Here is an 18,800-nt window from a genome sequence, read left to right on the forward strand (position 1 = left end):
TATAGATAGATAGATACATGCAAACACACACAAACCTTATTAATATTTATTGGGTATTGTATTGTCTGAACGAGAAGTGAAAGCTCAAAAAATTCAATTTCATTGAATTTGTTTGATAGTTTTTTTTTTGGTATGGCCTGGATGGTTAATATAGCATATACTAAAGATATCATTGATCTACGGACCATGTCTCTCCTCAGCTAAGGAGCTGGGTATAAAGACAATTGAAATCTCGCAACTATATTGCCATTTAGATCTAATATCGTTTTGTTTTGTTTTTTTTTTTTGTTAGGTTTTTTTTCATTTGTTGCAGAAGTTACACTTGCATTGGCTGGGTTTAACGTACAGTTTTTTTTTTTTTTTTTTTTTTATTAATTGACATGAACAAGATAGGATTCAATGGAAAAAAAAGGAACCAGTTAGTCAATTAATTACTGGTAATTCATTATTTTCTTTAATAGCAACAAGGGAAACTAATACTTCAGTGTTCACATATATGGCTTAATTTGTTTTTGGTTTAGTCCCCTTAAAAAGATAACGCTATTTCTCCTTCACGCATTCTCCAATCAAGTTGACGCTTAAAATAATTATTTAACGTTCGTAACAAAACATGAATCAATTAACAAAAATACTCATTGGTTTTTTATTGGTAATTAATTATTTTGTTTGATATGAAATAATGGAAATAACTTGTACATTATGGTAGATATAGTTTTAAGGAACCATTCCTTTCCATTTAGATGAGTTTGGTTCCTTTTTATTTTTTTTAAAGATTTTTTTTTATATTGTGCGTTTCTGTCTGCTAATATTGTTGAATACTGTTTAATACAACTGTGTTTATTATTATGTTTGTAATTATTCTAATATATTTGTTTATCTTAGGTTATCCATATTTTTGTCATATAAAGTAGATAATGTAGTATGTATATATAGAGATATATTAGCGTATCCCGAAAGGGGAAATGCCCGTATTAGTTTTATGTTGTCTGTTTGTCCGTCTGCCAGTCCGTCTGTCCGTTCATCCCGTTTAGATAACAAAAAACAAAAAAATAATATAATAATATTGTATATCTTTCAAAAGGCTACTTATTTAGTGGAAGCGAATCATTTAATTTTGAAATTCATTATTGGCCTCCTTCAGACACACTTTTTCATATGGCTGTGAGCCCTATATTGGAGAGACACTCCCGACCACATATATTGCAGGTCAAGCCGGCCATTTTCCGTGTGGTACGCTTTTCTACATGAATCGAGGCCCATGTTTTCTCGCTGTCTATAGCTTTCTTGGTCACCATCTCTCTCCAACTAGTGCGGTCTAAGGCTATGTCTTCCCAATGGTCAGTATCAATGTTTACTAATTTTAAATACCTTTTTATCACATCAACGTAACGGAGGTGGGGGCGACCAGTTTTTCTTGAGCCAGACGCAAGTTGCCCTTACAGAATGATTTTCGGGATGCGATTGTCCTGCATCCGTCGAACATGTCCGAGCCTGCACAGGCGGCGATACATGAAGATGCTGGGAAGGCCTGTTCTCGCGAGGATCTCAGTATTGCACACCCTTTCTTTCAATATTATTTTTAAGATCCTTTGAAGGCAGCGTAGGTGGAATGGGTTTAGTTTTCTCTCTTGTTTTGTAGAGGTTGTCACGCCTCGCTGCCGTATAGTAGCGTGCTAAGGACGCATGCCTTGTAGATCTCCATTTTGTCGCTGTGGTGAGCATCTGTTTTTCCCAAACTCTTGGTCGGAGTCTAGCGAAGGTTGATGCGGCCTTCCCTATGCGTTTTTTTTATCTCCTCTTCTAGTGACAGGATTGTAGATCGAAGGTAGCAGAATTCGTTTACGGCATCTAGCTTCTTATCGTCAATGAGGATAGAGGGTGGTGCTGTAACAGATGGTCCCATAACATTAGTTTTCTTTGTGCTAATGGTTTTGGCCATACTCTTTGCAAGCCTTAGAGAAGCGGGAAATTAGTGACTAAAGCTCCTCTTGTGAGTGTGCCACTGCGTCGTCCGCGAAAAGCATATCTCTTACAAGGGTGGTTCTGATTTTAGTATTGGCCCTCAGTCTAGCAATATTTAGAAGTTTGCCATCAAATCTGGAATGAAGATATATGCCTTCGGTGGATTTGTCAAACGCGTGCTGGATTAGAATTGAAAAGTGTATTCCAAAGAAGGTTGCGGCCAGGACACATTCTTGTTTGACTCTGCTGTTTATATTTAAACTTTCGGAGCAGGCGCCGTTGAACTGTACTGTACCCATCATATTTTAGTGGAAAGAGACAATAATATTTAGTACCTTGGACAGCTTATTACCTGTAAGATTTTAAAGAGGCCTTCTTTGCTGATTAGATCAAAGGCCTTTGTCAGGTCAATGAATGCGATGTACAAAGGCATTCTTTGCTCTCTGCACTTTTCCTGAAGTTGACGGATGGAGAAAATCATGTCAATTGTGGATCTCCCTGAGCGAAAGCCGCACTGTGATTCTGGATAGACTCGATCAAAAGATTTTTCAAATTAAATATGCAATTATAGTATTATCCCATAGGCGTTTTTTAAATGATGTAAAAAATATTTTGCATTTGTATCAGTAAATTAAGATTTTTGTTATAAGAGTTACGAATATGATATAGTATGTTTATTTTTATTTTGAAAGAGAAAAATGAATTATGTTTATTTATAAGTCAAACATGTGGAAAACAAGATTGAATAAATACTGTTTGGTATTATATATTACAGACGGTATTTCTATTAAAACCACATATCAGATGGACACAAAGGAAAGCAGTATTTCTTGAAGCCCTGAATGAGATTTTTAAAAAAATCTATTAAATGATCATTAAATAACATTGGTTGGTTAGCCAGGCTCACACTGAACCATACCGTCATAACAATTAGTGAATTGAATACATATGTATGTTGATGAAATAACTATAATAACATTAATGTCTCCATGCCCTATGGTATCGTGACGTCAGTCGTCCTAACAATATAATAATATCAGTAACACTTTCAGCACACACGTCTCTCTGCTTTGTATTAATGGAGGTAACGCTGTGGTAACGTTGTAACGGAGGTAACTTTGTAGATAAGATAAGATAAGATAATTTTTATTGATCCAATCAAATGGAAATTCTATTGACTACCATTGACAACCTCAGCGTAACTACTGTAACGTTGTAACGGATGTGACGTTGTGGTTGTTGATAGTTTGTAGTTCGTATCTTCAGAATTCATGCTGAAAATATTGAAACCTGCCTTTTTACCTAGCTGAGTGGAAAACTTTCAGGTAGTGGGGTAGCACCCATGGCTCGAAGGGGTTCAATGAACCCGGGCCCATGACTAAACAAAGGCTATCAAATGTTCATATAATTTTACTTGGCATTTTACTTGGCAGTACCAGCAAAGGAATGACTTTTTTAATAACCTGCTGATGTATACATGATGACTGGGTTTCTTTTTCATATACCCATCTAGTGGAGGGGGCCCACCATCATATTCTTGAACCCGGGCCCATTAGCATATTGCTACGCCACTACGTCGAGGGCCGATTATGAGTTTGTGATTCCACACAAACTATCTTTGTAACCTTGTTAGTGGTTTGTTCAAATGGTTTTAAGTATGTTTTACAAATACAAACCCAAAACACAAACACAAACAACAACCTAGTTATCTGTCTCATTCCACAGTCCACCCAAGAATGACAGCATCAATACCAGTGAGACCATTCCTGAGGCGATACAGAAGTTTTTGGAGATATTGAAAAACCCAAGAAACCAACTGTACTGCTCCTGGGGGGACTACTTTTGGAAAAATTGTCCATGCACAAACTTCCGGCTGACCTCTATGGGCGTCTGCGCAAGCGTGGACGTGAGGAAGTTAGCTAAGTCCATGTATGTATAAAAAGAATGATTTTTTTTCTACGCAGAATAGTGTGTGGGCAGTCCAACTTGAGTCTAAAATAATGTAAAGACTTGACATCTTTAGTTCTTTTCATTCGACTGGAGCATGGGCGAAGAGCTAATGAATAGGATTTAAAACCATTTAGGGCGACTGTGGTATGTTTGCAGCTCTTTGGAACAATTAGAATAAAACTACTCTAGGTTACCATGAACATAATTATTGACTGTTTCTTGAAGACGCCTTACAAACGAGACCACCCTCTAACGTCACAGCGGCGTATCTCAAAATCTGAGGAGAGACTCTCTAGGAGGGCCTACGTCTTGACCATGGGTAGGGATGGAGGTCTTTTTCTATATATTGATAAAACATTTGTAGTGATAAAGCCATACTGTGTATAAATCAAATAAATAAATTATAGCTTTTGAATAGCGCTATTTTCATGCTTATAGCATGCTCAGAACGCTTTGGTCCAATCTCAGTTGTGGACCAGTGGGGGGGGGGGGGGGGGGAGGGGGAAAGGGGGTATCCAGAAGTAGGTTTTTCCGTGCTGCCTTCAGGCGCTCAGTAAACACAACTCTGCCCGAGTCAGGTGTCGAGCCTCGAGCCCCCTTCATAGGTAGCCAAGTCAAGCTAAGTTCAAGCGCACTTAGCCTCTCGACCACGCTCTAAAATGGACATCATCTTCTTCTAAGTTGGCCCTTCCATACTATTTTTGTTTTTAAGGCGTCTGAAACTTGATCGATTCAATATGTCCTCTTCAACGTGATTCGAGAATCTGACACCAAAATGTTGAATTTCGCTTCACTGACAATACGAATCCTGTGTTCAAACAAAATACGCTCAGCTACTATTTCAAATTAGATCTATCTTTTCTCACACTTTAATGTCGGCCCCTTACACCCTTCTTAACATAAGTGAATTTTACCTGTGCTGTACATGCAAGGAGACTACATTTCTGAAAACTTACAATTATGTCCGTAAGTGTCATGGTACAGTAAGGAGGAAGGGGCTACATTAGTTAATGTCAGAGAACTGGTTATATAACAGCTGTTAAGAATGTACATACATTTATCCCTTCTTAAATCTATTTCTTTTCTGTTTTTTTTTCTATAGTCAAGATAACTCTACAGAGCACGAAGATATCAGTGGGGCACCATCCGTGGCCAACGCCATGAGGGGGCTAACGTTTTATATAGATGTCCCATCTGAAGAGGTGCCACATAGGCTCTGGCATCTAGACGGATTCAAGGTAATAATGTAGCAGACAGTTCTGTAGTTATGTATTTTGTCCAGTGTTGCTGTTCTTTGTATTTAGTCACTGCAACTTTTCTTTTGTTTCTACTATTTAGTTCCTTATAAGGCTCTAAGCTATTACAATTAACGCATAGTTCACTATTTATGTTCGGGGCATAGGCCACCAACCTGCTTTCTTCAGGCGTCTCGGTTCTGGGCAAATCTCTGGAATTTCCCAGTTCTTGCCTATCTTCTTGGCATATACATCCAAATTTTGGCGCCATGTATTTCTGGGGCCTCCCCTCTTCCTCCTTCCTTGGGGGTTCAAGGTTAGGTCATGTCTTGTAATGTTAGATGTAAATTTGCTAATGGTGTGTTCTAGCCAGCGTCACTGATGGAGTTCTTCAATGTGCTGCTTCTTTGTTCTTAGTTTTAGTTCCTCATTTTTAATTTTGTCTGGTTAGCGGACCATAAGAACCTTCATGAACCAGATAATCAATACCTGGATTTTTGTCCATGGTGGTGACGGTAGTTCTTCAGGTCTCTGGTTCGCAATGGTGTTAAAGAGACTGATGCTGGTGATGGTGCATATTCTCTGGATTTGCAGCACACAGCATATATTCAAAAAGTGTAGCTCAAGGGGTGAGAATAGAGGCTAGAGACTTCAGAATAATGCAATAGTTTTGTAGCTAAGGTTCGAGGCTTAGAAGCAAGAGACATGTAAATGATGCATTAGCTTGTAGTTCAAGGTGTGGGGCTTAACAAGAGAATTGTGAAATGATGCAATTGTTCGTAGCTCCAGGCAACTACAGTCGAATCAAGTTAATTGGACAACCGGTTGAACGGTCAAGCCGCTTATACAGACCAAATCCTAAATCACCGAAACAAATCCTACTACACACATGAATCCAGGTTATTGGAGTAACTCGTTACCAGGGCCAAAACGACCGCATTACATTGTGTAAAAATAGACGAATCGGAATAAATTTCAAAAATGTAGAAAGATCTAGAAAGACACTAACGAAAATAGTTTAGCATCTCGTGTTCTGAGATTCAATTCGCTGTACATTTTTACTTTCTGTCTGGTACAAATCTTGTAGAACCATCACGTTATATCTATTTTTATCTAATTGTACTTCTGACATTACACATTCACAGCTTGTTTTGCACGAGCCAGAAGAAGAGCCTCTGCCTTTGTCCAGTGGTGTACTTGTAGAGTTTGGTACTACAGTGGAAGTGGAGATCAGTAAAAATGTGGTATGTTTGAAGCCACTCCCGTTGATAGTTTTAACAACTTAATTTGGCCCATGTATAGTTCACTCATTAGATTGCATATTATAGTAAATGGGCAATAAGTCGCAGTTATTTTTTTAACTAATAATATTTTTTTGTAATTAACATATACTTTTAGTAAAAAGTAATATGCAGTTTCATTACACCAATAGCCTTGCAACACAAGGGAAGCAACCAATCATCGTTCTCACTTAATATTATTAATGCAGTTAAATCCCTTTGATTATAAACCAAAAAAAAAAAAAGTTAAAGGCAAATAAGTGGAACAAACTTTGCATCTGAGTGCATCTTTTCTCCTAATTAACGATACTATCGTTGATTTGACTCCTAAAATGAAATTAATTTTTGGTTTTATAAACTTGCATTTGTGTTATATAATAAGAGCATGCATTCTCCTAAAATTCTATACCAGGTGTAACGTTTTCAAATTTTGAAAGTTTATTTTAGAAGTTTAATAACAGGGTAGAAAGTATAAATGTGAAAATGAACAATGCTATCATCTGATAAACCGCATTGTACTCAGATAATGAGTTCAATGTCTTATTAGTATTATAGTTAATACAAAATGTATCAATTTAATAATACCAGTACAGGATAAATATACATTTGAAAATATTACCAATACATTTTTTCTCCGACGGTCATTCCGTTTTATTCAGCTGTAATTCCACTTGTATTGTTATTTTTTAACATTCTTCTATCTTTCTCTCTCTCTGCTTTACTTTTTATCTCTTTCTCTCATTCTCACTCTTTATCCTTTCTTAAATCCTTCTCTTTTCTCTTTCTTATCTTTTCTCAGTCTATTCACTTTTTTCCCCTCCCCTTAATTCTATAACTTACCTCCCCTTAACCTTTATGCCTGTTTTAAAATTATAATTCGTTTGAGATTGGCACCAGAGTAAAACCATGCACTTGTTACCAAATTGTTTCTCTTTAAATCTTCCTAATCTACCTTTGGTTGTGAATAGCAATACCACGAAATATAATTTTCCTTCCTTTTAAAAAAAATTATAACCAAAAGGTTCTCTACCTCACCCTGTACACTTCTAGTCATCTACTCTAAACATTACACAATACTTTGATTTGTTGCGTAAACAGAAAGAAGGTCTGCCACCGCCCTTCAAGGCCTTTGGGGGCAGCATCTGTGTGGACACACGCTCCAACTCATTTGACAGCCCTTTGAAACGGTTTCGTCACTACACGAAGGAGGCTTGCGAGACGGAGTGTTTTATTAATTTTGTGGTAGACACGTGTGAGGGATGCAAGCACTTTCTTCACCCAGGTACTTTTTTTAAAACAATAGTTACTTTCTTCATTTAAGTAACTTTATTTAACAATAGTTACTTTCCTCATATAGGTACTTTTTTTTAAAACAATAGTTACTTTCTTCATATAGGTACTTTTTTTTTAAATAGTTACTTCCTTTATTCAGGTACTTTTAGTAAATGGGTACATTTTACATCCAGGTACTTATAGTTACTGGGTTGTTGTTTTTTACATTTATTTTAAGTTAATAGACACTTTCTACATTTAAGTACTTTTACTAAATAGACACTTTACAACAATGCACTTTTAGCTAGCAGGTACTTTTTTCAGTTAATAGACACTTTCTACATTTAGGTATTTTAGCTCATTTAACACCCATGCACTTTTAGTTAATGTGTACTTTTTATCCATATACTTTCAGTTAAAAAGTAATTTTACATCCATTTACTTTGTGTTTACTTTAACATCTATGTAATTTTAGATAAATAAGTACTTTTTACATCTATGTAAAACGTAAAAGTACTTATACATTTAAATGCAATGGCAATGTCTTCGATTCCGAATATTATGCATGAGTGCAGTGTTACACTCGACTACGCAGACCCAGTTGCGATCTGCATATTTTTTAGCGCCTTGTATAGCCAAAGCCGTTGTCCGCTAGCGTTGGTGTGCCTAATCTAGCAAGCATGCAGGATCGAGGTAGACCAAGAAGCAGAGATGGACATGAACCCGAGGCGAACAGAGTCTGGTGGCGAGGCCTTATTGTAGCATCATACCCCAATGGGACCCAAAATAATTTATTCGAGTAAATCTAGTCCCTTTATTTTCAACAATGAAATTTGACCTAATTGATTCAATACATTTCTTTTTTTTTTAATACTCAGGAAATGAAACTACTTGTGAAGTATCCCACCTGGCAAGCTGTTATGAGAAAGCTCAAAGTAAGTCATTTGCATTTTCAAAATGGAGGCTAATCAATAACTATCTAGTTAAATAGCGTGACCGGCGTATAGAATAGTCTATCGAATAAAATATTAATTTTTAACATTAAAATCATGTTTGTGCCCTGATGACATTGTTCAATCAAACGTCCAGGCTTTTCCACGAAAATAATATCAATACATGTTAGAAGAATCAGACTATTGCTACATGACTGAAGAACAACTTAATTTTTGTTAATATACAAATTAGTAGCAGAATTAATAAGATTAACTATTACTGTAAACTGTAAACAAAGAGAGACTACTAGGATTAATTTGATTTCTGAAATTCTCTATAAATAAATGCTTGGTAATCTCCCTTTCATCATATTAAACTATTCTACAGAAACACACTCAAGTTAAAATGAAATGCGTCAATAAAAAAAGGCCAAAGAATAAAATTTTGTACTAGTCTCTAAACATACTTACGTATGTAATTCGCATGCGGCCTAAATTGTAAAATGTCTGTTGTAAAATGTTGTGACAAAAAAGGTTAAAATGTTGGTGTATTTTAATATTAAACAGATAACCAAAACTGTCTCATACAGAGTTAAATACCCTAAGTTCCAGACTATCAGTTTTTAGGTTATAAAAAAATGCACTAGCTTAGTGTCACGTAATAATGAGTGTCAAGATCAAGGTTGTTTAATTGTAATAACATCTAGCGACATGTTTACATTCCGAGAAAGAACAGTAATTTTTAATAGAAGTAAAAAATAGCTACTTGAGTTAAAAAATAATATGGATTTTTTTAATAGAACATTCTTTTATATATATATTTTGGAGTTTCTAATTTTATAGTGAGTGTATGAGAAAATGAAAGTGATCAGTCACAATGTTTCAAGCTTCATGTGAAGTTTAGTGAATCTAGAGTTGAAATTACATTTAATTATGTGTAAATAGTTTTTTGTTTTATCTTTTTATACTTTGTACTTAAAGAAAAAAAATTTTTTTTTGGTTTTCTTTTGTAAAGAATTCTGTTATCTCTTCGCCTAAACGAGATAGCCTGGCAGTACATTGGTCAGTTGGTCATTGGACCTCTGAAAATACTAAGGCGTACTTACCATCCGGTTCTATTGTTACAGTTAGTACAAAATCTAGTACTAAAACATATAGAGTGTATCTAGCACCATCTACTTTCAGGGTTGTACTACGGAGGAAGCAATAGGACCAAATGCCAATGTCCACTACCATGTGTGCAATCAACATATAAAGCCGCGGTCACTACAACCAAGTTTAGGGCCACAAAGTATTTCAAAGATATACAGGTACAATATAACAGGTAAGTGAACAGCAACTCAGAGATCAATAGTAATAGAGATGTTCAATATTGGTTTACTGTTTATATGAAACCCCCTATTAAGTGAATGTAGATCTACAAAGATATAACAGGTTAGGGTAAAGTATTGTTGTGCCTGTAATTTGTGTTTTTACTATAGGATTGTGTCATTAGTACAATTCTTATTAATTTTTTTTATATATTTATTCAATGTGTTTTTCTTTTTTTTTTTTAAGCCGACATATTTAAAAGTACAAAATTAAATCTCCTTCCGTTTTAAGCCCTGGTAAAACTCTTTTTGTGCGTACATTTCAATATAAACATTTTGGCGTGAAACTTGCTTTTTTAAACTTTTTATAAAACTATTCATTTGTGTCTTTCCTTTATTTAGAAGACACTATCTCAAAATAAATGAAGTATTGGGAAAGGGAAGGGTGGTTTCCGATTATTATTTTAATATAGAATGGAGAAGCTAGAAAAAAAAAGTCAGAGATTTAACCCGTAGGACTATCTTTTTTGTGGGCTGGAGGGTTTGTAAAAGTAAATGGGATACTAGAATTCATGGTCCAAAAGCATTTTTCTTTGTCTGAGGTATGTATTATGATGTTATAAAGGGGGCTCGTTCCAAATCAATGCAAAAGTTTATGTTTATGTATTATGGTTTGAATATTCCTGGTCCATTGCCGAACTTGACGTGATAACACAAACTCTCTGTATTTTTTTTTATTTTTTTTTTTACTTTTTAAATATTTCCTCCTAGTCATATCTAATTGTGTCTAATAATGTGCTGTATGTTGATACATAGAACCTTGAATCAGAACGTGGCATACATTCACCTGTATTACTCGGACCCAATCGTCAGCACTATGAGGCAGGTGGCTATTTATTCAGCTGAAGGATTACTAGGTGAGTCATAAAGAAATTATATCGAAAATCTAAGCCTGACAAAAAACAAAAAAAAACAAAAAAAAAAACAAAAACAGAAAGAACAAAACCTTAGTTGTTTATTATAGTTTATTTAATAATCATTTTAAAATATGTCAAGGGCCAGTTGGAACCTATCACTGGACAGGAATAGGCTCTCGTACCGTAATTCATCCACAAATGCGTTTAAAATAGATTATGTAAAACAAATCAGTATAACTATGAATAGTTAATAGTAGGCTGAAGCTTACATAAAACTAATAATTATTTTTGTTTTAATAGTTAGTTCAAGCAAGCCTCGAAGTAAAGCTTCTCTAGAATCTATGTATCAATAGACTTTTATAATGACCACTAACTGGACATTTTAAAACTAACCCCGGACGAGTGGAGTGCACGAAACAAGGTTCAGTGCAGCCTTTAGCTTCCCTCTTGACGTAGCTAGGGATATGGGGGCCCATGGGAATTGACCTTTTTAGGGGCCCCCTGCATTTTGACATTCGACATCATGACATGAGATAATGTACTTAATAAATATATAACTTGACAATACATAACTCCCCGCCGGAAAGAGTTAATCTGTGTGGAATACATGCAACAGTGTCACTCAAATCTACATTATATATAATAATAATAATAATAATAATAATCTTTATTATCCGTAAGGAAATTTGTCTTACAATTTGTGCATTACACCAAACAAAAGACATTATAACTATAAGAAACCAAAATGTACATTCACACCAGACTCACTCATAATTTACATGTGACAAAGTTTATACCAGATTGTTCTTATTTAATGATTTGATTGCCATATAAAAACATGAATAACAAGATTGCATGGCAAAAGTATAATATTTAATGTAAAAATTACGGACATTCGTTTGGGGTACCCCCTCAAGTTGGGTCCGGGGAGGGGGCTCTCGAATTTGGACCCTACCCTAGCTACGCCACTGCAGCTGCTGTTTAATCTGAAAATAAAGTCTCTGTCAATATTGAAAGTTAAACAGTCCAGCGACTTATGTCCTAGAGTTAATTATTATAGAGCTTCTATCAACGCTGTCCGTCTGTCTGTCTGTCTGCTCAAAATCTTTACACGATTTTTCTCCTATTTCCCATTCTGGATTAAGTGGAAATTGTACACATCCATTCATTGTCAATGACAACACATTAATCAATTTTTTAAAAAAATTATTAAAATAACCATTAGTCTTTATTAATTAATTTTAATTTATATGGAAATATAGGCCTACTAAATCGGCTACGGGCGACCCGTGACAATAATCACAATAATGTAGAAAATTGGATCGTTCGTTAAAAATAAAGTTTAAACCAATAATAGACCTATTAAACCTTCTGTTTTTATAAGTACTGGATAAGTTCAGTATCAAAACATGTCGGTCCTCCATCATAGAGTTTCGAGTTCCAATTCAGACTAAGCAACTTATTCTTTTTTTGTTTTCCTCGCTTATATCAAAGCGTGAATGGTATTCTTGTCAACATGCAAGATAGCAGACGCATATAAATCGCAAATACAAATCTATGGTTCTATCGAGCCGTCATTGCTCTATGCCTCAGAAATGTGGACAGTGTACAGAAAACTTATACAAAAACTGAACCACTTCCACATGACATGTCTAAGAAAAATACTGAATGTCAAATGGCAAGACAAAATACCAGATACTGAAGTCCTTCGAAGAGCAGGGCTGCAAAGCATCCATACAACCCTGATGCAGCTTAGCTGCGATGGGCAGGACCCGTCTGCAGAGTGAAAGACCACCGCATCCCTAAACGACTCTTGTATGGTCAACTAAGCGAAGGAAAGCGCTTGCAAGGTGGTCAAAGAAAGCGCTTCAGGGACACCCTCAAAGCTTCTCTGAAGGCGTTCAGCATAGACCCAGCCACCTGGGAGACAGAGGCACATGACAGAGCATCATGGAAAACTGGCGCCAGGTTGCTGAGGAAAAGAGAACAACGCTGGCAGAAAAACATCAGAGAAGAAAAGCAAGGCCCACGACACTAGCTCCAGCTGTAATAACCTGCCCAGTGTGCAGCCAAACATTCCGGGCTCACGTAGTTCTCACCAGCCACATGAGGAGGCATAAAACCCCAGTGCAAAGCCCTCAGCCCCCTGGATGACAAAGTGGTCATCATCGAACCACGATGGACGAACTATATATATATATATATATCGCAAGACCAGGAGAGTATCAGAAAGCCTTAAAACTGAAATATACACTGTAACTCAATAAGACCTTTTTTTTAATTCACTATTTTTATTTTTCACTTTTTTTTTTACAAAGCTTATATCAACTAACTCCCTCTGTCTGTCTGGTATCAAGTGTGTACACGTTATTTCTCCCACACCCAATCTTGGTTCAAACATAAATTTCGCACAATTATTCAATGAAATAGACAAGACAAGAATCAATGAAAAAAAAGTAACCAATAAGACAACTAATTCCTGGTAATTCATTATTTTGTTTAATAGTAACAAGGGAAACTAATACTTCAGTATTCACATATATGGCTAAATTTGTTGGGTTTAGTCCCCTTAAATAATTGTTAACGCTATTTCTCCCATCAAGTTGATACCTTAAACAATTATTTTTTGTACCTAACAAGACATGAATCAATAAACAAAAATTCTCAATTATTCAATTAATTATTGGTAATTAATTATTTTGTTTGATAGCGAATAAGGGAAATAACTTGTACATTATTGGTAGACATAGTTGTTTAAAGGACGAGTTCTTCCACTTTAGATAAGCTTTGTTAATTATTTTTTTTTTAAAGAATGTTTTATACTTTGCTTGTTGCATTTGGTTCATGGGCAACCATTAAAGTAGTTTTGTGTTTAATCTACAGGGTCAATCGGAGGTCAGATTGGCCTCTTCATGGGTTTCAGCCTGGTGACAGTCGCTGAGATGCTGGAACTCATCTTCCTCCTGGCCACAAGAGGCAGGAAACTGGACGAACGCGTGAAACGTCACAAGGAAACCCAGGACGCGGTCCAGGCTGCCATGCAGGCTAACGCTTAAACTTGACCATTTCATCTGTCAATTGCCCAAACCAAACGTCCGCGGGACATTTTTTTTTTATTTCGGAACTTTTAAAATATACTTTCGTGTCATTTTTGGTATCATGTTGTTCTACATTAACATAATGAAGAAATCTCGAGAAAGTTTGCTGGATGACAAGTTACATCCATGTATATGCAAATGAAAAAGAAAATCTGTCCAGCTTTTAAACACATATTTACCCATTTACTTCTGGTGAAGAGAAAATTGTATATTATTTTATTTTTTTATTAAGGCGAGTAAACAATGAATATTTCAAAATTGAATCATTATGCTGCAGGCTCCAGAATTAAACGAGTTTTAAGAGTAACTTTGCATGGCACTTAGAACAGATTGCGTTATTGTTACAGATCTCGTAACAGTTCATTCACCTTCACCTATCCCTTAGTTAGTTGGACCGTTGGGGCACCATACAAGATTTGTCTACCATCTTTCTCCATTCCTCTGTGTCGTTTGCCTTGGATAGAACCTCTATCAATGGCAGGCCCGTCCATTCTTTTATGTTGCCTTCCCATCGCTTTCTCTGTCTGCCTCTTCTTCCTTTTCCTGGTCTGTTCCCTGAAGGAATGTCTTTGCAAGCCTCAACACTTGTAATATGGTCATAGAGTTTTGGTTTATGTTTTGTTTTTATAGTAGTTAGCAGGTCATCGTGGGGTTCAATCTCTGTAATAACCCTGTCTTTAATCTCTTCGTTTGTGATGCGGTCTTTGACTGTCATGCCTTGCATCCTTCTGTAGCATCTCAATTCCATTGCTAGGATTCTCCTCTCTGTCTCTACAGTCAGCGTCCAAGACTCGCAAGCATATAAGAATGTGGCCATGACCATGGAGCGCTTCAGCTCATAAGACTGATAAACCATGGATAGTTAAGAAAAATAATTAGAATTGGTCTTCGGGTCTTGAACAAGATGGTTTAGACGTTGAATACTATAGAAATAAAGATTTAATGACAAGAGACCATCGTCCCCTTGGTCCAATGAACGTAGTTTAAATATTCAACCAGTTGTATGAAGTATGTCATTGTTACCTTCACTCCTTTCTCGTGAATGTATCGAACTGGTGTCTAAAATACAACAATGGTTATCGAAGTCAGTTAAATCTTGTTGGTATCAAGCCAAGTACAGCATCCAACAGTTACACACGTTCATTAAACACTGTCTTTACCAAATAGATATCCAAAAAGATATCCAAATAGATATCCAAATAGATATAAAATAGATATCCAAATAGATATCCAAATAAATATCCAAATAGATATCCACATAGATATCCTAACAAATCACAATTGACGAAATGGCAATGATATTGATTTTTGGTGATTTTTCTTTTTTCATTTTTCAAACCCATTTCAGTTTCATGCCTGATTTGAACACATCTCTTTCCATGCCGCGATGTAGACGCGTTGCAAGGGAGGGTGTCACCAGGTCTGATCCGCTATTAGTGTGACCTTAAACAACCCTTTCCCAAATTTAACTTTACAAAAAAAAAATAGCGTTAGTTAATTTATTATTTAAAAAGATATATACAAATTGGGTGTACACGACTGTACAATGTGGGCACAGATTCTTTTCTTTCTAAATTTCTAACATTTACTATATCCCCCTAGATCAGGGGTTCTCAACCTGTGGGTCGCGACCCCCTTGGGGGTCGATTGACCATTTGCCAGGGGTCGTCTAAGACCATCGAAACTATGGATTGTTATTATCTATTCTTCTATTGCTGTATTTGTGTGTGTGTGAGGGGGCGGGGGGCGGGCAGAGTGGGGGATTGTAAAAAGGGGTCGCCAAACTTAAAAGGTTGAGAACCGCTGCCCTAGATACTTGTTATCCGGAGCAGTTAAACATCCCCTCAGCATCTGAGCGCCGCCACTGCAGTGATATATTTATATTCTCGCCATGTTGAGTCTAACCATTGTAGTGTTTCCTTGATACTAATTCCCGTGAAGTAGTTAGAAACTACAATGTACTGAATATTGTTGACATGCATATTTTTTGTGACTTATTTTTTTATTTTTTTTATCTTTCAACTTTTTTGTCAAGTGTATTTTTTTTCCTATGTCACGTGTCACGACCATTGTGTAAATGGAATAAAAGGCAGAGATTAATGTATCAAAAACATGGAATGAATGAAAGAAAGATGAAGTCTACTGTACATAAATATATCACCGTAGAGATGTTTTCTTTGTGTGTGTTTACAGTGAACATTCTTTGAACTTTTACCTGAATGTCTAAATCTATTTCACCCTCATAACTAATGTATTCAGCTTTTTATTTAATGTACGTTCACTGATACTAACTCTGAGTCTTGATGGTTGCCTGGTGGTGTGGTATGCGCTCTGGGCTGTGATAGTCTCTACGGCCTGGGTTTGAATCCTTCCCACCGCCATCTCGCCGTTCTGCGAGAGATGTTGGCTAGGATGTAATCATCTTCACTTCCGAAGGAACAAGGAAACACAAGTGAACATTTATTTGTGAACATTTATAAATATTCATTCATTCGTCCCCATCAAATGAGTTTGTTTAAAAGTCATTTGAACTCGTGTTGGAGTGCATTGAAGACAGCGAGGGCTATCCAGTGTTGTCATAGTTCAATACTGAATCTTGTATTCGGTTAATTACATTTGTTATATATATTGTAGACTTATCAACACGAATTAGTTCTGCAGTCATTTTCTTGCACGCTAAGTGATGACTGCTTAACCTACGTGTGGTCAACAGTCAGCGAGACAACATCGCTATTGTATTGGATACGTTGAAATGTACTCTCTAGTTTTTTTTTAATGCTTCAATTTGTACGTTCTTTTTATTATTTGAATTCATCATTTTATCTTGTACCTAGTATCACGTGGTCACGAATTGTCCATTCATGAAGCGAGTTCAATTCTTCACATTCGAACTGAGTTATTAGATTTTATTCTCTTTTCAATGACTTCATTTGTGTTACCAAAACTATTGAAATTTAAATTTTCGCTTCTGGAGCCATAATTGGGATAATACAGACAGAAGGCAAACAATTAAAAAAAGAAGTTGTTACTTTACACTAAATTTGTATTTCGGCTTGACAAATGATTTGCCAAAAAAAAAAAGAAGTTGTTACTTTACACTAAATTTGTATTTCGGCTTGACAAATGATTTGCCAAAAAAAAAAGTTGTTACTTTACACTTATATTGTATTTCGGCTTGACAAATGATTTGCCAAAAAAAAAGTTGTTACTTTACACTAATATTGTATTTCGGCTTGACAAATGATTTGCCAAAAAAAAAAGTTGTTACTTTACACTAAATTTGTATTTCGGCTTGACAAATGATTTGCCAAAAAAAAAAGTTGTTACTTTACACTAAATTTGTATTTCGGCTTGACAAATGATTTGCCAAAAAAAAAAAGCCTTGAAGAGAAAATGACAACAAGGTCCAAGATCTTGTTTCCGAAGTTAGCGCATTATGGAACAGAATGAACACATGAAGAATGTGTTGATGCCTAATCTGGAACTGTAAAGTTTGTGCTGATCAGAAGATTGTTTCAGTACCCGTAGCATGAGTTCGTTTCAACAGACTTACAGAACAAGACTTTTACATTAAAGTAAATCAACAGGATTTTATCAAATATTATCACTATATAAGTCACTATAACATAAGATATTGCTCCTATCAAAGCCTAGCCTTAACTGTCTGTTTATCTAGATCTAACCTACAGTCCCCCTTGGAATTAATGTGGTCACGATTGCGCGTTCACTAGCAGTCACCTAAAGTGTGTCTCTCCGTAGGACAAATTCTTACGAGTTCCCTTTCTGCTGCTGTGCTATTAGAGGATGAAACAGTTTGCCTGAACCAACCAAGAAAACTAATGACAGAGCAGAGTTTAACTATCTACTGGACCTCACTCTTTAATCGTAAACAAACAACATTGAGTCGCGTGCTTCTCTATCTCTTCGATACAAATTACGATCTAATTTTAATCAACCATGGTTAACACGTGACAGTTTTCTTTTATTTTTTCGTTGTTTTAGCAATATTATCACGTGACCGTTTGTTTTGGTAATTGAGATCCATTAAGATGGACGACTAGATTGACACTTGGATAAATTTACAATGTAATTTTTTTGCGAAGGAGAGACATAAAGCCTACATATGTATAGCCATTAGGGAACTAATGTTCAAGACAGATTTTCCTATTAAGATCCCAATATATAATGCAAGCATTTTGTTAACAATTTATTAATTTAGAGCTAGATCTTTCAAGTGAACAACAAGATGATAAGAGATTCAGTTTAAAAAGAGTTAAGATTTTTAAAAAATAGAAAAAAAAAAGTGTCACGGTAAGAGAATTTAAGTTCTAAATACAAATTGTCAAATAAATGATGAATATTTTCAGGAAATAAAATTTGGCTGATGAAGCCTCAAAGATTGGATCAAAATGTTTTCTTGTTTGTTTTAAGTAGAGAAGGAAAGTAAGAAAGCAAGCGAGGCGGAAACAACGTTAGACAGACAGACAGACAGACAGACACATTGATGATTGGGTTTATATTATGATTAAGCACTACATTAGGGAAAAGAAATTAATTTTCCAAAATTTATTTAAATTTACATTAAAATAGACACTACAAATAATATACCAGAAATATTTTTCCTTTAAGGTTTTTTTCTTTCTGACCTCTTTCTCTTACTGGTATTGTTCGTGATTTGGAAATCTGGTTAATACATTGTTCATTGTGCAACCAATGAGAGAATGAGATTTAAAATATAACTTAAAATAAAGATAAGGACAAAAGTATAGATTAGGTCAAATATTTATTACAATTAATAAAATCAGGTCATGAAATGACAAGGGTGTGTGACAACAAATAATAAT

General features: G+C 35.6%; 1 protein-coding gene across 4 annotated transcripts in view; it reads left to right on the plus strand.

The window, feature by feature from the left end:
- LOC106065100 (acid-sensing ion channel 5-like) overlaps positions 1-18,226 on the plus strand; it is an 81,763-nt gene extending 63,537 nt beyond the window's left edge. For 3 of the 4 annotated variants that reach the window (XM_056003995.1, XM_056003994.1, XM_056003996.1), the window contains 8 exons: positions 3,688-3,891; positions 5,015-5,150; positions 6,293-6,391; positions 7,526-7,709; positions 8,578-8,634; positions 9,817-9,955; positions 10,758-10,858; positions 13,742-18,226. In XM_056003995.1, the coding sequence (XP_055859970.1) occupies positions 3,688-3,891; positions 5,015-5,150; positions 6,293-6,391; positions 7,526-7,709; positions 8,578-8,634; positions 9,817-9,955; positions 10,758-10,858; positions 13,742-13,914 (1,093 nt within the window). In that variant the 3' untranslated portion in view covers positions 13,915-18,226. The remainder of the gene's footprint in view (positions 1-3,687; positions 3,892-5,014; positions 5,151-6,292; positions 6,392-7,525; positions 7,710-8,577; positions 8,635-9,816; positions 9,956-10,757; positions 10,859-13,741) is intronic. The other variant, XR_008773630.1, reaches the window with a different exon arrangement.
- The last annotated feature ends 574 nt before the right edge of the window (positions 18,227-18,800 follow it).

The sequence above is a fragment of the Biomphalaria glabrata genome, chromosome 11, assembly GCF_947242115.1.
Source record: "Biomphalaria glabrata chromosome 11, xgBioGlab47.1, whole genome shotgun sequence".
Taxonomy (NCBI): Eukaryota; Metazoa; Mollusca; class Gastropoda; family Planorbidae; genus Biomphalaria; species Biomphalaria glabrata.